General features: G+C 34.3%; 1 protein-coding gene across 9 annotated transcripts in view; it reads left to right on the top strand.

Moving 5' to 3' along the window:
* FCHO2 (FCH and mu domain containing endocytic adaptor 2) overlaps window positions 1–24505 on the top strand; it is a 97540-nt gene that overhangs the window by 47544 nt on the left and 25491 nt on the right. For 6 of the 9 annotated variants that reach the window (XM_054808877.1, XM_054808884.1, XM_054808882.1 and 3 more), the window contains 9 exons: window positions 5982–6026; window positions 7837–7909; window positions 12142–12166; window positions 19125–19182; window positions 21496–21671; window positions 22241–22255; window positions 22668–22692; window positions 23407–23449; window positions 24161–24255. In XM_054808877.1, coding sequence (XP_054664852.1) covers window positions 5982–6026; window positions 7837–7909; window positions 12142–12166; window positions 19125–19182; window positions 21496–21671; window positions 22241–22255; window positions 22668–22692; window positions 23407–23449; window positions 24161–24255 — 555 coding nt within the window. Of the gene's footprint in view, window positions 1–5981; window positions 6027–7836; window positions 7910–12141; window positions 12167–19124; window positions 19183–21495; window positions 21684–22240; window positions 22256–22667; window positions 22693–23406; window positions 23450–24160; window positions 24256–24505 lie in introns of all 9 variants that reach the window. The other 3 variants (XM_054808885.1, XM_054808879.1, XM_054808878.1) reach the window with 2 other exon arrangements.

The raw sequence follows: 24505 nt of genomic DNA, 5'->3' as shown, positions 1-24505 counted from the left end.
TAGGGCTTTGTGGAGATAGGGGGTTTAAATCTTTTCAGGGCAGTCGACAGCACACTTGACTGTCTTCAAGATAATTAGTGTCACTTTGTAGATAAGTAGCAGGTGTAAGGTTATTTATAAACTCTCTTCTGTAGTCACCTTATGTATACTCTGAAAATACTGTTTCCATAGACTTGGACTAAATGTGTGGTAGATACTGTAATGTAATCGACAGTGCAATTACATTTTCTTCATTCATCGGATCAGTATCTCCTTATTGCTAACTATCCACTTTGCCTCTTAATGTCATGAAAGACCATATACTCACATGCCTCTTGTAACAAGAAAAACTGTACATGCATTTTCTGAACAGTCTAGGAGATGCATCTCGAGCTGCAGACTCACCGGTGGTTAATTTCTGCCAGTGTCATTTATTGTAAGTTATTAGATTCATTAAAAAATTGCCATTTATTCCAATTACCTTTTGCCTTTTCTGTTCTAGCAAACCAAAGTTTCCTCATTTTCAAGAGCCTAAGAACTGACGCACTCCTGATTTGCTTCAGTCTCTTGTCAAATAGCAGCTGTCTGCTTCCATGTGTCTGTAAAACCATTTGCCTTTTCTTCATGTCCGTATCTGTCCCAGCTGGTAGAATGCTGTGAGCTGAAGTAGCTTGCCTTGGAAAATGCTTTAGGATGAGGCGTGGTGGGAATGTTTACATATAATTAGAGGAGCTTACTGATTTTTGACACCTGCTGCCTTTGTAGAATACTAAATTCTCATTAGCATCCTGATAACTAGGTATGTATCCTTAAGTGACTGAAATCCCACTAGATACTCATATCTCTGTTACAAAGGATAACCTTCATTTATGCACTGTATTATTTTTTCTATTCTGTGTGTGTACAGTAACAAATCTTTCAAGTCTATGTACAGGTGTTTGAGAGTTCCCGTTCTATAGATCAATGTATCAATAGGCAGACCAGACTGTAAACAAAAGTTATCTTAAGCCTGAAACTATCCATGCTTAACTCAACAGAACATTAATTCAGAGAGTATTGCAAGGGCTGGACTAGATCTCAGCTGTAACTTTTTACTTACTCCCATAAGTGTCTTTAAAATGTATTTTTTTATTTTTAAAGTTCTAGTATTCACTTTTATTTTTTGTTTGCATGAATGCTTGAGAATAGGCTTCCTTCTCAATTTACATTGTTATGTCTTATAAGGAAAAGAACAAAGAAGATCTCAACGCTTTGACTATAGTACTGCAGAATATCTTTATAATAATCATGATTATAATTTTCTTCATCATCATTTTTTTCATCTGCATTGCAGTGTGGCAACATCTAGGTGGTCCTTTTCAGTGCTTTGGGCTACCATGTGGCAGGGACTCTAGAGACTGCTTCAGGGAATTAGTTCAGTCCCCAACATCAGCAATACTTCTTAAATGTGAAACAACTGCTTTTCTTTCTTTGCATGTTGCAACAGACTGAGTCTGTGTACTTGCTTCAGAAATTTTGGCCATTGTAATCTTCCAGATTTTGAGCTGAAATCCTTGTTGGTGTTAAGCCTTTGTCCGTACTTCAATCATTGGGCACAAGTCTGTTAAGAAGACTTTTCTGCCTGATAGAAGTAGTGCATCCACGTTAAAATTTTTATGTAGCTGTTAGAAAAGTTATTGTTATACCAGCACATGAGTTTGCATGCTTTGACTTGCATCTATGTCTGGCAATCTCCATTAACACCAACCTGCTGGGCAACTTTAGCCTTACCATCTACTGTTAAGGAATCAGGACTCAGAAAGATAGATGTTATGGTGGTTCAGAGAAGAAAGCTCTTTGCGTTTTTTTTGCAGATGCGTTTGTTTCCATATACACAAGTAGAGTGGACAACGCAAGGGAACTTCTTAAGAAGGCATCCAAATTGCTTATTGATGCTATGCTCCCATAGCAATATGTGTTCCTAAGGTCTTTTCGCTGGCTAGAAGACTGCAACTGGTTCTAGCAGGAGACGATGTGGTCGCAGTACATGCTTCTGGTTGGGCTACAATATTGTTACCTCTTCGGGCACAAAGGCATCTGCCTACAGGAGACTCTAGCTGTTATGTGGGCTACCAAAAGTTCATCACAGCTATCCTGTTTTCTAAGTTGGCTTATCATAGAGTGCCACAGAAGATGTCTATTTCTGTAATGTTAATTTGGTTTAAAAATACTACTCCCCAGGAAAAACATAATACTCTTTACAGCAGGCATATAGGAAGCAGAACTGGTGGGAGATCCAAAGTTACAGAACAAAACTAAGAAAATTAAAAACTGCCACAAACTTCACTCTACTCTGCTCAAAAGGGCTAAATGTATGAATTTGCCTTTGTTGCAAGCAAATAATGCAATATGTGTTATATTGGTGGATGCGGGTTAAAAACCAGTAAACATCTTTGGGCATTGGAGGAAAATGCTGAACTTAATTTTTTAATATTTCTGGATTCATTAAGAACAGCCACTGGCATCTTGAACTTCTGAGATTCCAAAGGATGAATGGCCCTATAGAAATTTGAGTTAAGTAGTAAAAGTAAGTTAGAATGAAAAGATGCTTTCGAATAGTAACTGATCAACACAATTTGTTGTAAGAAAATGCAGTTTTCATTATTGTTGTTTATCTTTCCTGCAGCTAGTAGATGCAGGGGAAGGAAGGAGCCTGTGTGGGGAAAGTGGACTGCTATGATAACTCTGCCCATTTTGGTGAAGCATAAAATAAGCTAATAGGTATCATTAAGAAGAAAGTGTATTTACAATTTTCAAGTTAACTTCATAGACCTTAGTGAAAGCGGGACCTGCTTACTGATTTTTTTTTTTTTTTTTTTTTTGCACAGCTTCCATCTCATTACTTATCTCAGGCAAGTCTTCAATAACTGAGTGTTTTTTCACATTGCATTTTATAGTCTTCCCTATAGGAAAAGAATATATCGTTGCAAGAATGAAATGAATTTTTTAGGAAGTAAACAAGTTTTTGTTAAATCTAACTGGAAATGCTAATCTGATCTTCATATCTGTGCGTTTCTGTACTTAGCATTAATGTCTCTTCAAATAAAAAGTTTATCAAGCTGTAAAAAAACCCCACTTTCAGAGCCAAGTGTTAGGCAAGTGTAATGGACAAAATACAGGAACTTGGATGCATTGTTAGAGAAAATCTTTGCTTTCTGCTTGCATTAGAAGTGAAAGTTAAAAATACTGATTTGCAATAAGAATGAGTTTTATTTGAGCCTTGAATATTTATTTTAATCATTAGTGTAAAAGTCTCAAAAGTCTGGGGATCAGTCTTAGTAGCTGGAAAAGGTAAATAAAAAGATGGTATTCTGAAAAAGTTTGACTATTGTTTTTCTCTAAAAATATGTTTAAGTCTCTGTTGTTTGCAGTTTTTTTCTTTCTGTTTTTGTTTTGGGGATGAGTGTTTGTGGTTGGTTTGGCTTTTGGTTTTTTTGCCTGGCCAGATGGGAATATGTATAGAAGCAAGAAACAAAAGTAGTTGAAGGCTTAGCAAAGTGATGAAAAATGTGTTGTCTGAAGTGTAGTGCTAAAGAAGTAATGGATTTGTTCTTTAACTTCTATGTTTTATGATATTTTTCTGAATTTCTTGCTCAATATATTTTGAACAATAGAGTTTAAATTCCTAAAATAAAATGTTGATGAAATCAGTGTGGGGATGTAGACATCTACAGTTTTCTAAATCTGTTTTTCTGTATTTTTTTGCTCGTTTTTGTTTTGTGAAATACCCAGATTTGCTGATTTGTGAAGCACACTGACTTTATTTTACTGTGAATTTAGTGGAGAGCAAAGGAGAAGGAATCGGAAGACCAGCTTAAAATGCCCATGTATTTACAATATTTAGTAGAATGAGAGAACCGTTAGAAATTTGTATTTTGTCTGGTTATATTGAATAATTATATTTGCTTTTGAAATTATTTAATAATTGAAATTTAAAGGGCAGTTAAGACTGCCATTTGAGATTGGTCTTTTACATTCTGCTCTCAAGAGCTTCATTTGGAGGACAAACAATTACATTGATAAACGGGATAATGATGGCTTCTAGTCTCAGATTCTCAGCTTGCTTCTAGTTTTACAGGCACTAAGATATTTTTTTTACTGGCAGGGACGTAATTGCAGTAAATACAAGTCATTACTTTGAGCACACCTTTTTTTAAAGAAATCATTAGAAGTCTGCAAAATTTCAAATATGTGGTAGATTTTATCTAATATGTCTACAATAATCAGATTTGCATCAGTGAGTATTGAATTACATCATCAGTTCTCAATTGTCTTTGACATAAGTATAAATTTTTCATTTGCAGTTTTGAGGAATGCTATCAAAATGTAGCATTTATACTAAGTCAAACACAATTTTGCACTGCAAATTGTAATATACTGAGGGTTACATTACAAATAGAACCATTTGAGGTACTTAACTGCATGAATCAAATACAAATTAATCCCAGTTGTGTAATTTACAATGGTAAGGCACAGCTAAATTAATTTTTACTCTCATTGTGGGATCTCTAATTGCAGTACAATGATTTGCTATGGTATACTATTTAAAATCAAACTGACGCTTGTAGTCTCTATGTGTCTTGTATCCGAGATCTGTTTATATCAGCTATTTATTTTAAGACTATGACATATTCATTTTGAAAAGAGTACAAGTGAAAATCCCGGAAAATGCTTTCAAGTATTCCTTTTTATGTGAAAACACCCTGAAAATTGCACACCTCTTGGTTTTATCGTGGATGCTCTTGAATAATCATAACTTCATAACAAAGATAAATAAATTAGAGTGCTTACTAGCAGCTGTGTTTGGGGTCAGAAGTACTTGAGGTTTCCACAATTGCTTTACTTCCAGTTGGTTTAAATTGAAATTTTCAAGATTTTAGTCTCTAACTTGAAGTAATTGCAGAAGTGCAGGGGAGGGCTGCCTTTGAGTATAGAATTGGGAACAGGTGGTTTTTTTCTATCTTATCTGTAATGTGCCTATATATAAACTTGTGTGCAGTCCCTCAAAATGATTAGAGAAAAATATGTGTCATATTGCTAGCATGCTAAACTTTGTTTTTTCTTCTGTGGGTATGATTTCAAGCTACTGTTTCAAACGGGCCAAAGGGCTCATTCTTACTATGGGGTGAAAGTAACGGTGCCTGCCTGCATGTGCCCTCTGTTTTCTTTGCACTTGCATGAGTGCTGGTGTGATTCTGCTATTCCCTGAACAAGGTCTTAGGGAAAAATCCCTGGTTTTTCTGCACATTTGCTCCCTAAAATTTCTCACAGTGTGGTTAAATAAATTCTAGACCTGGCCAGATTGAAGGAATGAGGGTTGGGACTACACTTTGCAATGACAATTAACTGGTACCTTGTGTCAACTGTAATGGAAAGCCATAATAATTTATTTAGATACAGCACTTAACCAGTCTTCTCTGCTTTTTTAAAAAAGTTTTTATCTTCTTTATTGCTATGTTTAAGATTCTGCGTGCCACTTTTAACTGTCTAGGTAAATGGCTATGAAAAGGAAACAGAAGAACTATCAATACAGAGATAGCAAAAGTGTGAATCTCAAAATTAGGGGTATAGCCCCTTTTTGATTCTTTTTTTGATATAGCTCTTGTTTATTAAAAGAAAATAAATTTTACATTGATACTATATTATAGATAAAATTTTGAATGAGAAGAGGAAACCAATTAGATGTTTCATGTGGTCGTAATAACACAGGAAATTGAATTATATTTAGACAGTGTGCACTAGTAGTTTAATTTTTCAGTATGAAAGAGTGAAAATATTTAATGATTTGCTGTACATGTATGATTTTGTGATCTTTTTGACCATTGGCAGGGTAATCGTGCTTTTCAGTTGCCACTTAAATGTACAATTAGATTTTTCTAGTATTTTTAGGAAATCCTAATAGTTGTTAAAATGTCTTAGATTAAATTTGACCTAATGTGTATCTTCATTGTCATTTCTTTAAGGCCCTATTGAATTTGAAGAGTGTAACACATCTGGTGCAGTTGAGGGTGAGTAGTTGTAGCATAGTTATTTACATAAGAATGCTGTGCATAAGGACCTGAAACTGCGGAGTGAAGGGGATTCAGTATGTGAATCTGTGTAACTTTAAAGTACTCCGGTGGACTAAAAAGCAGTTTTCCTTTTGGGAAACAAACTTCAACGAAAATAAGACGTTCAATACTTTATAAACCTCATGCACAAAGGTCAAAAAAATTTAATGTATCTTGTAAATATACTTTGGCTAAGACTGTGTCTTTGAAGAGGTTTGGATTTAATTCACTTATGACTGTGTTGTAACTTAATTTACAAGTGTCAAAACATGGCCCAGGCTCTTTCCATTGTTACCATGTTAGTTATACCAAGTCTAATGCAGTGCTATGGTTGCAAAGCCTTTCTTTGTTGGCATAGCTTATTTTGCTTAGGGGATTTATTTTAAGTGGTTAAGAACTGCTTTATTTGCATAAGCTGTGTATTTGCTTTTGGGACAGAGGAGTTGACAGTATAGCTATAGCAGCCGACAACTTTTAAGTTGCCAGGATTGCAACTGAGACTTAAAATCTTTTTTTACTGAATCAGAGAGGATCCATGTTCAGAAACTACTCTTGTACTCCATTTGTCATTGTTTTGCACTGCATAAGGCACAGAAAGAAAATAAAGTTCAGACTAACATATAAAAATAATTTTTGAGCAATTTATGTCTCTTAACATGTAAGATGTGGCTGAGTTTACACCTACCTGATTTGAGAAGTTTTGAATCACTTAACCCTGAAAATTTTTAAGAGTGGAGAGATTCCTTATGTGCTGTGTAACATGTTTCTGTAAAGGGGGATATAATGATTTTTTTAATGATGTGCTTGAATTGTCAGTTGTTAAATTTTGGAAACCAAATTATTTCCACCATTTTGCTCAAAAGCATGCTGTCAGTAGTATCTTACATCAAAACAAAACTGTAGACTAGTTGGATCAGATGCTTGCACTTAGTCATTTTGTTTGGCAGTCTACTTTGTTCCAGCAAAAATTGGAGGGAGAAGCTGACATGACAGCAAGTCTTATGAAATATTTAAATGTATTCTAATTTTAGTACATTAAACAGGTATGAAAGCAAATTTTTTTCTGTACTATAGTTCTATGTATCCAGTGCTAAAAACAGGGAAGCAACAACAGAGAGGAGGCATGGTTCCAGACTTAGGGAGAGCCAGCCTTAAAGCTGGCTGCAGCACTGGGAAATCATGAACTCAGCATCAGCTGGAAAGCCAAGAGACATTCTCCTTTTTTTACAGGACCAAGATCCTACTTAGGAGAGACAGGGGCTTGCAGCTACTGGGAACAAGCAGGGAAATAACAACAGGGTGTTGAGCTGCAGTAGCTGGGAGAGGCAGGGTTCAGTTTCTGATCCAAGTGCATTGGCTATTGAGGATCAGCCGGAGCAATAGCTCCTGTTGAGTTTCTGTGAGCAGAGTCCCTTTTTTCAAAATTGGTAGTACATCTAATTTTCTATTACAAGATAAAAAGAAGTGGCAGTCTGCAGACCCGACTTGGAGAGTTGGATGTACAATTCAAATCAGTTTTATAAGAACTTATGTTATTAGTGTGTTGAACCATATTTTAATTTAATATTTTGACTGGTATGTTAGTTAACAACAAATAGGGAATAATATTCCCTTAGTTTGGCTTCACACTTATCTCCGCTGTTTAGAGATTTTTGTATCACTTGTGGCAGCATTTAAAATGTATTGGCATTGATCTGCACCTGTGTTTGACATTGCTAAATACATACATATCTTTTTGATCTTTAAATGAAAAGTGTTTGTTCTATAGGGATAAAACTACGGAAGAGGAAGCCTTTTGGTTTATCAGGAATAATGAAAAAAGAAAAAGATGCTGAATCTGTGTAAGTACATTTCCATCTTGAAGCCTTGTCTTGTATAAAAGCTAGTAAAAAGGTATGGGGATAAACAGTAGCTGATGTTTAACAAAAATGGGTTTATAACAGAAGTTTAGAGGAATGCTATGAATATGAGAACATCACAGCTATTTAAGATTTTTGTAACTAAGGATTTTAAGGAAATAACGTAAACATATCCGTAGTAGTCTATAGTCATGTTTCATTCTTTCCTGTGCATAGGTAAGTAGTTCTCCTTTGTTCTACGTTTGAACATTGTAGGTAGTGTGATTCTCATGTGTACTCCTAATGAAATAATAGCTCTGTACATGGAAAAAGTACTGGATGCCTGTGTTTGCAGAATTGAAGCTTCAGTTATTCTTTTATTAGAACAACTTTTGTGTGCAGCATCAAAGGACAGAAAAATCTTTGAATGTTTTTTCATGTGCACACTCATTTCTAAAAGACCATCGTTCTAACTCGTGACTGATGTCCCAGCTATACCATTTGCCATGTTCATTGCACATGCTCTGTGTCCCAGGAGTTAAAACTCTACAGAAAGTGAGTTTGAATACAAGTTCTTAGATGGATTGGTCGCAGTCTACGTATTATCAGTTAAATACATATTCCAATGTATTTCTGTCATAATTTCTATATGTGTGTTCTCAATTGAAGTATTTGATTTAACAGAAAATAGCTTAAAATTTGTCAAACGTAGCAATTTAGAAATATTCTGAGGCAACATCTGCATACATACTTTTTAAAATTACTTTTCAAAAATATTTTACCAGCCTTAGTTTTTACTGTAATGCTGAAAAACTAATGACCTAAGAACTGCAGATGCTAATTATTTGCACATACAAAAGTACCTTATAGCTATTTTTCTTTTAATGTTTAATTTTAATAGTGATACACTTCTAAACCATGCTGTTTCTTCTCTCTGTCATGATGCCTCTGGGGTACCACGGTGTTGGTTTTTTAAGTCATCCCTCTGTATTTCTGTTCTTTATGTGATTTAGTGGTTCCCCCACCCTCTCCTCTGTTCTTTATTAAGCTGAAGTAAATGTTGTATATAGTGTGATTTTTTTGGTCAGCAGTAATCTGAGAACACTTATCTTGTTACAAAGAATCACCTATTCTGATGAAAGTTTAGTTTAATTAAATTAAAATGTTATAAATATTTTATCATATTCGTGTTTTAAACAGCTTTAGTGCCCTTTTTAAACGTAATCCACTCTCTGGAAAGTTTTTTGCTACACTTTTTTTTTGTGATGCAAAACTGTTGCAGTATCAAATCACAACAAAAATTATGTTTGATCATTTGCCTGTTGTCTCTTGCACTTACTTAATTGCAAAGTAGTGATTTTGATAGTATTGAGCACTGTTGTATGATTGGATTCTGTAGCTGTCATCTTTTCTTGTCCAACAAAATAATTATTTTGCCACCATGTGGGTTATTACTCAAGCTAACCTCATGTCGTATATGTTATAAGCCTCCTTGCAAACCAGGCATCTCCTTCCATCCATTCTTTGTCAGATGATGAAATGTAATCTGGCCCCAACAAAGATTTCGGGCTCTTAATAGTAGTTTTGCAGAATCAGTAAAGGCCTGGAAGCTCCAAATTATCTCTTCCCATGTGTGTGACTCAATGTATCCTTAATCAGAGATGATGTTTTTCTTTGACCTGTAAGAGAAAAAAATTTTCGTAGGCACTGAGGGCTGAAAACTGGCTTCTACACTATGTGAAACACTTTCCACCTTTGTATGTTTATCCATTGTAGTATCTGAATACTCTTCTAAAAGCTGCTTTTTTTCAAAGACATTTTATTTAATTTTGAAAGATAATGCCAGTTTCTGGAAAAAAAATTTTTGTTTTTCATGGCACAATGATGTCATCAGAAAATATAAATCAGCTCAGCTACTCTGAAATGGGAAAAGAATTTGCCTTGCTTACAACAAGTTGGACTGAGATTTGGTTTATATTATATTATTTCTTTCTATATTTACACACAATACAAAAGGGAATAGATTCTGAGGTCAGAAGGAAAGAAATATGTCCTCCTATGTAACACATGCCATAGGCTTTTACAGAGATTATTGCATTAATTCCTAACCTCTAAATTAACTAGAACATCATAAATAAATAACAGAGGATTCATTATATGATTAAGAAAAATATTCTAATATTTACTTATGATGTCTCTAAAAATTTTATTGCTAGTCTAAATTTTGTCTGATTTCATCTTCAGCTGATGATCCTCTTATAGGCTGTACATGATAAAACTCTGTATCATCAGAAACTTCTCTGTACATAGAGGTCAAGTCCTTTCTTATCTCTTGTTAAATTTGGCTGTAAACTTATTTAGCTTGTGTAGGCAGGCTTTCTGCATCTAGAAAAACTCTCATGGTTTGTAGTTTATCAATACAGTTCTTAGTGTTGGCACCTAAACTGGATGTTGTATCTAGTAATGGTTTTACACATGGAAAATAACATACACAGTGTATTCTATTACATATTGCTATACAAGTTAGTCAAGGATTTCACTTCTTTTTCTAACCACTGCTTTGCATGATTTGATGGTTATAGTTTTTATCTACAATCCTTAAATTCCCTTACAGAATCCCCATTTGCTGAAATGTTACCTTATACTAGAAGCATGACCTCATTCTTTAATCTTAAAAGAAAGATCGTGCATCTAGTGATGTAAAAGCACATCTATCTAAAACCTGATGTCCTCATTTTCCAATCACCAGCATTTGCAAATTCAGTTTTTGTTTGTAGCTTGAGAGTGGATCCTGGAGGTGTTGTCGATGCTCCTCTGAATAATACTACGTCTGCTATTACTTTTTGAGATCTATTAGCTTACTAATTTTGAAAATCTTCGTTATGGGCTAAATTACTTTCGTTGTAGTTTGCCTCACGTCTTTCACATTTCTTAACTTTTATGAACTTCAGGCTGTCTTGTTTGAGTACAGATTTTTTAAAACAAAATGTCAGAAAATCTGTTTGTTGTATCTTTTGAGAGATGTCTAACACTTTATATCTTCAAGCTGTAAAATAGCTTTTAAAATAGCTCTTTCTATTGCTATGAATTCGGTTTCCAGCAGAGGGAGATAAGATGCAAGTCAATTACAAACTTGGTCACATATGTTTTCTTTTGTGTGAGGCCTTTCAGAGGAGAAGGGATCCTTCATCTCACTGTCAGTTCCCTAACCGAATGTACTGAATTTCGTATTAATGCTTCCAGGTTATCAAGTTTTCATACCTGTTTTTAAAGACACAGTAGTTTTTTACATTTAAGCCATTTAGCCTTTCAGAGAAGATGATTTAGATTGCAATAGATTCGATTAATATTTCCCCTCTTTTTTCTATAAGTGTATATTTAGGACATTCAGTTTGATTATATAAAATTAACTGTTCACTGGCACTTATGGCTTTATTTGTCTGGCTGCAAATTAGAGAGGACTTGTATGCTACTCAAGTATTCCCACAGTCTGTAAATGTAATTACTTCTGCTTTTTATAGACATCAGAGAGAATCAGTGTCATTAATATTTTAATTACTACTGCTTAAATCGAAGTTATAGTGGAAAAATATAACATTTGTGAATAATGTGCTTGCAATCACTGCCTTTCTGCTGAGGACTTTTTTTTTTAAGTGCTTACTAGGAAGGTAGTTTATTTTTTCTGGCATCTTGTAGTGTTTGACTGCAACTGTGCTTGACAAACATGAAATAAGAATGAAATTCTGAAAGAGGGAAGCTCTGAATTCCTCTAAGAGTAGCCTTCATTTCTTTGGGAACTGGTTATTGTCCAAAATGTTTTGCAGTTGGTTGTGGCCTACTTCAGTAGGATTGGTGACTTCTACTTACTGTGCACATCAACCACAGAGACCTGACTCTTAAAGTTTATTCATCCAGAATACAGCGTCGTACTCCTGGCTTCCCTTGTTGGTTTTTTTTTTCTTATTCTTTTATTTCTTCACTGTGATGTGAGTGGTTTTTCAGCATTTCTCTTGAGTTTTTCTTCTGTGGCGTTTTGAGCATAAACGTTCAGCTTTTATTTAAATCTCATTGATTTGAATGTGGATTATTTATAGTGAAAACTTTAACAGAGCCTGAGAGGCAAAATGGTCAAATGCAAAATTTCAAATTAATTGAAAAAAATAAAGGAAGTACCAGAATTGTATGAATAAAATAATTTGTGCATTTTATAATTGTGTATTTTCTTTTTTTAATAGGGAGTGTCCAGATGCAGACTCAGTTGTAAGTAGACTTATTTCCAAAACAAATGTATGTGCTAATATTGTCAAGCACTTCAATCTGATGAAATCTAACTTGTATACAGTCTCTGCATTGCATTATTTATCTGATAGAGGATTTAGTATTTTGAAAATATAGCTGAAGTGTTAATTTTGCTCAGTACATAATTTTAGCAGTATTAGCATTTAATATAGGGGAGTTTTAGTACCTAATATGAACTTATTTTGAGAAACTTGGTTTAAAAAAATCTAATAGAACCATTCTTCTAAATAAGGAAAAGTAAGTTTTGCCACATAATAGAAGAGTATGTGAAAAAACAGCCTTGTAAGCATCATCGAGACAGTTATTTTATCCTGTGCAAAGTCATCTTGATTTAGAGCAAATTTCTTTTCTTGGGTACATTTAGAGTAAAGTAACTTTAAAATTATCCCTGTAATTATCAGGTTTTTCATGGAAATAATATCTTTTGACAGTTCAGGTTGAGTCACTGGAGTGAACCACAACTGGGTTTGACTTGCAATGTTTATTTTCTTCTTTGCTTATTTCAGTCTCTGCATTTTTAAAAACTAACTAGTTCAAAAAATTCAACTGTAAATGTGTTGGACATTTTTTCTGGCTGCATCAGGCACACCATATGATCATCTAAGTTAATTGTTCCTGTGTAGATGTAATTTATATTTTGTTTAAAAAAAAGACTTAACTTTCATAGCATCTAACAGCAAAACTGATACTTTTGTTGCATTCTCTTTTTTGTTTTATGCCAACATTTTATGACTGCATTTGGAATTTAAAATTTGGTCTATCATTTCTTCTTGCTTTTTACAAGCAATAGTATTATTCTGTATGGTAGAATGCTTTAGTAGTAGAAGCCATTACCGTCATTCTCATGAAAAATGTTGCAGCATACCATAGATGAGATTCATTTCACCCCTTATAAACAAGCACCCCAGAGTGCCTTTACATTTTAAGGTTTGTGACCTCTTCTGGAAAGTCCCATTTCAAATATTTTTTATTTTCCTTGTCTTTTAAGATTTCTTTTCTGTTTAATTTTTCAAAGTTCATCTAAGTAGTTATAGCAATCTATATTGTTATTTCTATGAGGATTTGTTGTGTGTGGATCTTTGCAATAAATTACACATTTCAAGAAAATGAACTTGGAAAAATATTATTTTAAAAAAATTTGAAAGCAAATATAATTTTTGTTTGATTGCTAGAAAATACTGAGGACCAGCCCTCAGAAAATTCAGCTTATTTAAGGTGTCCCAATTATGATTTTAATCAGCTTTGGTCACTCATGGAAATCTCTGTCTGGCTTTTTTCTTTTAAAGGTGGCTTTTGTTTATTTGTGAAGAATTTTAGTTGTATGAAAGGAACATTAGAGATAGCCACTCTACAGCTATTTATAACTATAAGCACTGAGGTAAATATATTGAAATTTTAGAAGTTAAGGATCCAGTAAGAACTGACTTCAATACTTTATCTACCAGTTCTACATGATATTGTGGAGCTTTGAACATACAGCATGTAGTCAATACCATTAGGACCTTCTCACTAGTTCAAAACATATAATGCAGTGTGTTTGAGCTTGTATTCTCCGTTTCCAGAAAACAAAACAGTGACATGGTCCTAAAAAAATCTTTTGTACTGAAATGGAAGTTCTCAAATTTATCCATGGCAAGCCATCCACTTGTGCTCATCCTTTTTGTAGCTACCAGATTATGTATATTAGAAAATGTGATGCATTTGAATAAATTGTTAATTCCTGTCAATATTTTTTTTGTAACTGCTAGAAGAGGTTTTTATGTGCGCATGAGTTGGAAGGCAGCCATGAACTGAGAACTGGTATTTGTTAAAAAGGTTGACCACTTCAATAAGCAGTCTCTGTTTAAATATAGATGACAGTATGTCATGAGATTTAAAATTCCTGTGTTGTTACATGTCAATCTACACATGTAACTTCCATTAAGCTAAGCCTTGGTAATTAAGAAAAGTAGAAAGTTAACTGTGTGTACACTAGAAGGAGATAGCAACTGAAGTCTGGCTCTGTATGTGTTCGTTACCTAGAAAGTTTTCCTAAAGGCAGAACTAATTGTCTTGTTTCCCATGGTTGTGCCGTGTCTCTAGGGATGGTCTATAGGAAGAGACGAGCTCTAGTAGAAATTTGTCTTTCGGAGAAGCATTTACAAGGTTCCACTTGTGTCCAGTAAGATCTGAATTTGGATTGCAACCCTTCCGTGGGCTGGGATGCTTGCAGATCTCCTTCTTCTACTTGACTGCCTATTTTCATGAAGACTGTAGTAATGTAATTATCCCTGAGTCCTCTGTTCTGTCTGTCAAATCCATTTGAAATTGTCCAGTAAGTTCAAAAGTAATTAAGGGAGCCACAGATGCACAGAACATAATGCTGAAACTTTTTTTCATAGAAACTGCAATGCAAACAAATACATCGAAGTATCCAAAACTTTTCATTAATCTCTTTACATACAAGTGTAGCATAATTACAGTTGTATAGAATTATACACCATTTTTATTGCTGAGGACTGACTGAATTTGGAACCATCAAACTCTCATTAGTGGAACACAAGTGTAACCTTATATTTAGTGAAATTCAAATGTTTTTCTTTATTTGCATTTTGTAATGTTTAGTTCTGGCATATTTTGAATAGCTGCCATTCATACAAGGTACAAGGCTTTGCAGTCACAGCACAAGGCAGGGACACTTTGAATACCTGTTTTTCTTTCTTTCTGCATCTCTGGCAATGGAAGAAACTGACTGGCTGCTCTCTGCTTCCATGTCTTTTGGGCTAATAGGCACCCTAAGGAGAGGAGGCTGATAATATGTAATACTTCTCTTTTAAACTAAGGGTATACCTGAGACAAAATTACATCTCAAATATGTCAAAAGTGGTGAGGCTCTTTTTTCTGTCTTTCCAGGCTGTGAGCTTCAACTGCTTACTTTGAGTTTGCTTCAGTCCTCGTCTGGATTACAAGAAGTCAGACCAGTTCAGTAAAATAGTAGAAAGTTTATCTGGCAGAAAAAGAAGCAGTGAGCTGTTCAGCTGTGCTGTATCTTGAAGCATACCCTGAGGAAAACTTGATAAGGAGCTCTCATAACTACTGTAGATATCTCAGGAGAAGAGAAAATAGACAGAAATTAATCTGAAGCGTAGCGAAGGTTCTTTGCTTCTTGACCAATTACCAACCTGTAAGCAGTGCTAACGTTGCTGAGGAAGGGCCAAATGAAGTAGCTAGGCTAAAATACACTCCATATGTTCCTCTCTTGTCCTTTGTATGTAGCCCAGAGGAACTAATGACATGGTAATGGTGTGGCTTCTTTCATTGCTTTTAGATGACAGATGGAACAGAGCAAGAAAACTGAGACAAAGTATTCACCAAAACTAAAAAACCCTCACATTTTGGCAATAGAATGCTTAGTCCTCATGCTTTTTGTATAGGCAGTTTTACTTTGTTATTTATTATGTCCTTATGTATTATTTCCTAAAAAAATTATTTAGCCCAGACAGTTCATAGAACGTACTAATGCAAAGGCAGAGTTTATAAGCCCTAAATTTTTGGTATATGGTTAAAACTGGATAATACCTTAATTAGTAATATATTGTATTACATCTGCAAACACAGGGAACGCTCTGTGGTTTTTATAGCTATATGTTTAACTGCTCAACAAAACCTCTGAGACTGTGAAACCTTCTTCTAAGGAAGTCCACCTTTCCAGTTACTTCTGCAGAGTTCAGTTCACATCCATATTGAGCTTTTTTGGTTTTTTTACTGCAAAGACTACAAATAACGTGTTTGGGTAGGGGGCTAAACCAGACTTTCACCCCTGTCATATTAATTACTTCTCACAGAAACCCAAAGTTTGTAAAGATCATCTTCCTTTGTGTTGAAGTTCAAAAATGACATGTGTATACATGAAGGTTGTGGTTTTTTCCTCTGCTGAGCATGGTAGGCAAATTAGGTCATCTGTATCATCTGCCTGATACTTAAGATGCACTGTTATCCACAACATAACATATAGTTCTGCAACTGTAGGAGTGTGGAGAAAGGAATAAGAGTTAGTCAAGTAAATTTAAATGCCTTCATTAACATCAGATTCGTGAATATGTGTCTCTCAAAATGCTGTGTCCTCTACCACTGTTACAAAATTTAGATTAGTAAATAAAATTCTGATGTTTCAGGAAGCAGAAACATTCACCTGTTCAACCATTCAAAATATCAACAATATTTTCAAATTGTTACTTAACTTGTAAGTAAGATTATGAGGTACCATTTTGCTTGTATGTGACGCAATTTGTCTTTGTCAATACAAAAGTACATCAAGTGTCTTTTCCACCCTTTTCTTCTATTGGTTTACACAAAGATATAAATTCAATATCTCATTAATGAAAGCAGAAAGTATTCTAAGAATGATCATAAGTTGGAACAAGAATCATTGACAAAGCTGGAAATACAAAATGAATTATTTCTGACTCTGTATACACTGTGTAGAGTCAGACATTTTAAATTATATATATTTAAATTTTAGAAATAGGGAAAAAAAGTACAAATTATGTTTTCTGCACAGTGTTAGAAAAAAGTGGTAATGTAGGCCTGCTGAAAAAGGAATTTTTCAGTTCCTGTGTTCAGAAGTTAAGCTGAAAAGCTTCCATCTCTGTTATGTATGTATTAATTTTGACTTGTTTGCCTGAAGTTGAGGCTAACAGTACAGTGTCATTGCTGAGGAATAGATGATTCAAATATCTTTGCAATATCAGAACTAATTAACATGAAGAAAGAAATTTAATACTTTAAGAACTTTAGAATTTTGGTACTCTTTACTTTATCCTAGAGATTATTCAGTAAATTAAAAATAATGTAATGAAAATAATTTCTGCAAACTAAGTTTTTTCACAGTTTATATCAAAATAGTCAGATTTGCCAGCTATGCTGTGTGTGCCCAGTAATAATATCATTTACATATATGGCCCAGCTGGAAGAAAAACTAAATGTTGTATATTTAAAGATTTCTGTTTGTTTACAATTCATCTTAACCATGAATGATCCTTATCTATTGGAAATTGCCTAGTATGACATCTAAAATGATTCCAGAATTCAGAAGTTGTAATATTGTTGGAAAATGTACCTACCCTCTAGATATATGTTTTTGTTCTGTTTACTTTGATGTCAAGTTTCTTTAGTGTTTTTTGGTATATAAACAAGGTCGGCCTGAGGTCAAGCGTAGCTAAGAACCCTGATTTGAGCAAGTACAGCTAAGGTACTGGACCGTGTGATCCTGCTCTTACTACTTTTTTTTGTCTTTTTTTTTTGTTCCATACTTTTATTTTTTTTTTAATCAAATAGCAGTGAAGTCGAGATCTTATCAGTATTTTAAGAAATTGCATCTATGTGTTCCATTATTTAAGGTTTAAGGTTAAGGATTATTTTGGGCCTCAGTTTGATGTGCTATTTAATTGGGTACAGTATCACATCTCCTATACCAGATTGTATTTTTTACTCTTTTTAGCAGAAAGTTTGATCTATGTTTAAATTCATTCCATTTAATCCAGAAGTGCTAGATTTAGACAGTTGTGTAGAGGAGACTTTCTTAATAAAATATCAGACATCCCATTTGTGATATGTGTAAAAGGAATAGAGGGACAACTACATTTTTGTGTTTAACTTCCTCTGTAATTCAAAAGCTATTCAAAGTGGCTTCAAATTTTAGGGGAAGTCAAGTGGTTCCTTGGTAGTCCACTTGAAGCCTGCAGTGTAAGTCATTTTGTTATATCTCATGTCTTACAACAGCAAAGTATATTTTGGCCATACTGTATGTATTGGTCAAACTGCCTCCCAGTACCTACTTTCTTGTAGTATAAACTGATTGGTACACTAGAATAAATCACTTTTTTTTATACGAATCTTGTAATTTTTATAAGGCATTTATAACTGGTGAAATCACTACATTTTGAAGGCACCTGGGTTGTGTTTTTTTGTAATAAACTTACTGAGGCATCTGAGCAGTTCAGATAGACTAACTATGCGTACAAAGTCATGAGTGGGCTTTTCTGTTCTGAGTGGGAAAAGTACCTGTGTATCCAAGTTTATCCTTTTATATATAGTATACACGAATGTGGGGTTGTGCACATTTTTAAAATTTAGATTATTATATTAGAGACTTGTTTCTCTCTGCACAAAAGCTTTTTTAATAAAATGAAGTGCTTATCTAAGTGTTCTAAATTATTTTAACATAATTCTCTTCAATTTATATTTAATTGCTTGTAAGAACTGAAAAATGGAACTAGTCTGAAGTTCCCAGATGCTTATTAGCTTTGAAAATCCAGGATGGTCCTGGAGATGTGTAACAGAAAACTTTGGAACATGTTTTTGAGCACTTGTATTTAAGTTTTGTCTGTGCCTTTTGATTAATGTGGATATTCTTTGCTAAAGCAATAGTGCAGGCTTGCTGCCTTTTCAAGGAGGGGAGAGGAAGTTGCAACCCATGTAACCTGGACTGGTTTTACTCAGATATTAAAGTATTGACTAGTACTAAGGAAATGTTTTGTTCCCATACCATCAGAGCCTCCTGTGGCTAAGCTGAGAAAATTAGAAGTAGAAACTGGGAAAATATTTGGGGCCAAGATAATTTTAGGCTTATTTAACACTCAGTAGTAAAGCTAAAATGATTCTATTGTTTGCTGACCTTTTTGACAGAGTACTGGTAAAAGCAGATGCATGGAAAATTTGGAGGTTGTTTTGTTTTATTCTGTTCCTGAGGTTTCTTGTCACACTACTTCTGAACTACAGGGCATAACCTGAGATAACTGTAATAATGGTGGGTAACAATGACTTTCATGAGCTGTCAATCAAATTTTAATCTGTCAATAATATAAAATTCAGTCTGATATAAGAACAACATGGGGTTTTAGTTATTTGTCAATATCATAATTTTTGGTTTTCTTTTTAGAATATTCCTGATGTAGATGATGAAGGATACAGCATTAAACCAGAAGCAACACAGGATATCCTTTTCACTATTATTGTGCCAAGTTATTTGATGATTACAATTCTTCGGAGAGAGAAAATAATGATTGAAGTGTTAAGTAAAGGAAGATGAATGACATTCATGCCTTTGTTGCAACCTTGTATTTTTATGTTCATAGCTTTTGTAAAATGTACAAAATTTTGTCTATCTTAGATTTTGTGTATCTGCAAATGGTAAAGACTAGATCAGATGTCTTGGGAACTTTAAATAGGATAGTTTTTGTCTGACAGTAAAAAAAAAAAAAAAAACAAACCAAACAAAGCCTGAATAAAAGCTTTAAGGTGACAGTGCAGATCTTTCTCCTTGAAAAGCTCTCAGAGAGTTTGTAAAGTCTGCAATCTTTTTTAAAGTGTACAGAGTGGTTATCTGTTCTATACCTGCACCCTCCTGCTTTTTTAGAACACCGTTAAAAAGATGGGGTGCTCTGGCAGTTTAGAAATAGAATTTCTCTTAGTTAATGAAGTCATTACACAACATGTTGTTTCTAATTGGTGCTTCTAGCTTTTATTGTCTTTTTAATAATAGTTTTGATATGCAGATTAGATGTTTGTTACGAGTCGTTTTTATGGAGGTTCATGATTTTTCTCTGCTCTTCCTTTGAAGGAAAAAATTATTGTCCTCTTTTTTTCCTCCCATCAGAAACAGAGGGAAGCTCTACTTAAGAGCTGTGAATAATTGCTGTAGATCTAAGTAAGCCTAATATGTTGGCAAGGTAGCTCATTTTTGGAAATGAATTCACTGAATTCTCTGCATACAGCAGATAAAAGGTAAACTTACACTTTCCAGTTACCTTAAGTTGTGAAAACTTTTAAGCAGTTAACAGCACGTTAAAGCAGGCTTTTTTCATAGCTTCTCTGTTTTCAACTTTGCAGCATATGACTCAGTTGCCCCCAGTGAAGATTCCTGTACTGATAAAAGCAGTTTGTGTTATGTCCTATTTACAAAATTCATATAAAAGTGAAAGACTTTTATCCAGTTCCGAGAGGGGCATTATTTCATGCTTTGCCTATATTTATGAAAGGGAGAGAAGAGTGAGCAACATTCATGCTTTGTAAATGATTCATCTGGGTATCTTTTTTTCCTTTTTGTTGTGAAACAATAGAAAAGGCCGTACATTCAGTGAAAAAGCTCAATGGTTTGCAATCCCTGTCAGCCAAGTAGTGATTCAGATTCAGAGCTGCCTGATTTGTAGGAAATGAGTCTTGAAACACAGTGATAACTTTCAAGACAACATTTTTTGATGAAATGAAAAATGACTTATCTTTGAAATTTTCTTTTTCTAGATATGATCCATTTTGGGGGACAGATAGGCTGTAAGATGAAGATATTTGACTTTTTCTTCACCACAGCTCAGGGATTCTTTCAGTTGAAATGGATTTGGAATGCCTTTAGGGTTCAGGTTTTAATCTTTGTCAGGGAATAGTTTGAAAAGATTTAATTCAAATGGCTGGCGTATTTCCAAGTGAAAATAACGGAAGCGAGGTATAGAATATGTAAACTCCCCCTAGGTAGTATGAAACTTTTAAGTAGAGGAAAATTTTCAAATTCTTTATTGACAAAACAAATGCCTTTTTAAGACTTAGCTTCCAGAGCTTTTGTTCAGTACAGCTCCTGTGCATATAAAGAACCAAGGCTCAATTAATCTGTATATTTTCCTTATTTTGAAGGCTGAGTTGTTCTGATTCCTTATTTGCCAGGGATGACAGTGCTTTAAGCAGCTGACGTTGTTCAGTTTACTGTGCAGCCTTCTGTGTAACTGGCATCCTTTCTTGCAAAATTTTCAGTGCCACTCTGCCGAAGGGGCAAGTAATGGCGGCCGCCACTGCAGCTGTTTACTGATAATGTTTGGTACAGGTACCATGGGCATTTCACTGCTAATTAAAAAGGCTAGGGCTTTCCTTCACTTGGTTTAAAAGGATTTCTTCATTTTTCGTATGTGTACTAGAATTCCTGATTGAGTCTTACAAATCATAAATTTAACATGCAAAAGTGTTGCTAATGTAGAATCTTGAATTTATCCTGATGCTTTCAAATATGCAGTTGTTCAGTTATATGACATATTGCCTTTCAGAACAGAATACCATTAGGAAAATTAATGGAATATAAAAAGCAAAATTTACCTCATAGTTGTTAATTTTGGACAGTGGATATATTTGAAGTGTTTATGTAAGAGCACAGAGAGGTTAGGCTGCATTTTTTTATCTGTGGTGCTAACTTAATATGAGCATTTTGTAGAGGGTAGTTATGAAATGGATGAATTTGAAGTATTTCCACCTTAACTGAGAAAAACATACCAAAGAGAACCACTTCTATTCATCCAGTGATTCTGACTCTGAAGATGATGAACCCAGGAGGTTCCATGTAGAAATAAAACCTGTCCAGCCAAATAATAGCTCTCAATATACCATGCCTTCCTTGGATGAATTAAAAGTATCTATAGGGAACATCACTCTTTCTCCAGCAATATCTGTAAGTTATTTTGTTCCTTGTATTTTTAATGTGTAGAAAAGTGGTAAAGAATCTTTAGTGTAAACATACATTTTACTATTCAGAATTTGTTCTAGGTTCAAGTTCAATGATTCTTTTCTTTTCTTGTGCAGTAGGTCATCTTCTGTACACTTTATTGCAATGTAACATTAAGTAATTCTCCCTTCTCAGATTTTAACTTTCCTTTGAGTCTTGGGAGTGCTCAGTCCTTGTCTTCCTGCTGTTGCTACCACAAGACATTTGAATACATTGTGGAGTTAGCTGAGCATGGCTTTTAACATAGTTTACTAATTAGTATTCAATAATGTATAAACCTTTAAAATACGTCATACATGTAACATTTACAGTGCAGCTTTATTGATGTATTCTGCTAATCCACAGAACAATCCTTTATGTCATGAGATGATATTATAAATAGATAGTATTAAAGTATGCTAGTACAATATTCAGATCAGGATAAGAACGGCTGTGATTCTAAGGAAAATACTGTGCATAACATATTAAAATAATAATGATGAATTTTCTCTTTCTCCCCACCGGCATTTTAAAAGCAGAGACACAGTCCTGTAAGTATAGAACGGCTTTTTATTCACATTTGTAGATTATAACCAAGTAAGTGTAGTATGTAAGGGGAGTTATTGGGAAGACCTTAGGAATGTTTCTTTTCATATATGCCATGTGACACTTAAGCTGTTCAATTTTACTGCCCTAGCCTGTAAAGGAATTTAGTAATACTGTTCCCTTTGTCAGCTCTACAGTGTTCGCTCCTGCACTTTCTTACCAGTGTGGTGGGTGTGCACTTGCTGCTCTGTCCTGGCTCATGGTCTGGTCTTCTGCAAGCTCAGAATGTTTTGCTGGGCACTGAAAGCAAAGTATCTCATAGAAAGCTGAGTGGCAATGAGAACCCTGGGGCTATTAAGCATTTTATTTCACCGTTGGTAAAAGAATGTATTCCTTTTTTTTTTCCCCCTGTTTCAGGCACAAATGAATCGAAATTCATCCAGTAAGTGTGAATCTTTAACTGTTAGTCTATTTATGTTAGGTTTTTAACATAGCATGAAAAGAGATGATTTTTTTAATTGTTGAAGAAATAAACTTCTTAAGTATCTATATTTTAAATAGAAAAAAATATTATTTTGTCAGTTGTACATTCCTCTTCTTTTCCTATATACTCAGCTGTTCCCTGTTCTGGGAACCAGGTGAGGCTATCTGTGACAGTGATGAGGAACACATCCAAAAGCCAAAGAGGGGGGCCCATGGAATAGACTCTCGTGCAAGTTCTTAAAACCCTTTCACCTGCTCAGGTTTAGTGTGATCCACACACCAGCAAAGCACATGCTCTCTGTCTTATAGTCAAACACAAAAAACCTGACCATGGAGATAGAAGACAGAGCAGTAGCCTCTATCCTGTATGGGTTTTTTCAGTAGGAAACCAAGTCAGATTTGCTGAAAAATAATATTGATGTAAACAGCACAGTTTAAGGAAGACATTTCAAGTGAACAACACTTCCTCCCAAAATGCATTGCTCTCCTATTAGAAGGTATTTCAGGAGGATTTGAATTTATACTATCAGAAATAATGCATTTGCTCTTTTCCATTTTAATAATTCATAATTAGTTTTGAACTGCAACCATTAATATTTACTTTTTATAATGAAGCTGAAATTTTAATTTTAGAGTGTCACAGCTTTGGTGATAATATGTATCTTTTGTTTAGGTGAAGAGTTAACAAAATCAAAGCTTTCTGCTCCAACTAATGAGTAAGTTCAAATTTAAAATCCTACCAAATGCAGTTTTGCAGGAATTTGGTCTTATTTTACTTTTATACTTTTATACTCAGACACTCATTGGAAACATTAGCTGACTGCTATTTTAAGTCAGGCATCTATTGCATCATAAGATTTAAGGAGTAATTATGTAACAATGGAGATTTCTATTCATTTGTTTTTCCTTTATTATGCATTTGCTTCATTGTGATCTGTCTCAATTGATATTTCTAATTTCATGATTATAAAATACTCATTTTTATTAAAATCTCAGGTTTTAAATAAGACAGGTTTAGTTTCTATCCTACAGTGTTCCATGGTAAAGTGTTTAAGATTACAAGCCCCAAATTTGGATAGGTCTGTGTACATTGCTTATATATGTATATACTGAAATAAATGGATTTGAAGCTGTATGTCTCCTTGAACATGACAGTCATTTAACTGACATTATGAAGTGTGTCCCCACACAAACTTGCACCAAGGTGTTAGCTCAGATAGTCTCCTTATGTGTAAATCAGTTCCTTGACCTGCAATTTGTAAGTACTTTTTATTTTTAGATGCAAAGACTAACTAATAAGAATTTTTCTAATTTATTTATCAAATTATTATATTTATTATATTATCAAACTACTACTGAAGTTGCAGGTTGATTTTTATGAGTATATACATCTTTCATTTATATTCCAATTGTAACTGTTAATATAGAAGGGGGAACAGTGACCTCCTGGCATGGGATCCACTCTTCAACACTTCTCTTGAATCTTCCTCTTCAGCTTCCTTGGCATCCTCATGCTCCTCAGGTAAAACATTTGATAGTAGAAAATGTTTTCTCTATATACTTCAGGATGTTCTGTTGTTGCTTTTTTGGTTAGTGCAAGGGGATGTGCTTTGACTATTGAAATGAAAGAATTCTGTAAAGCAATATACTATGTTTTAAGCCATACACAACTGAAGGTGCAGTATATCAGGCTTTCAAGATAGGGAGCAAGGGGAAAGAAGGAACGCTAGAAAGCTTAGGACAATTCTGTCTTCTGCCTTTTTTTATCGCCT

The sequence above is a fragment of the Grus americana genome, chromosome Z, assembly GCF_028858705.1.
Source record: "Grus americana isolate bGruAme1 chromosome Z, bGruAme1.mat, whole genome shotgun sequence".
NCBI classification, from domain to species: Eukaryota; Metazoa; Chordata; class Aves; order Gruiformes; family Gruidae; genus Grus; species Grus americana.
The sequence above is the reverse complement of the archived record's forward strand: the minus strand, read 5'-3'. Positions and strand labels throughout refer to the sequence as shown.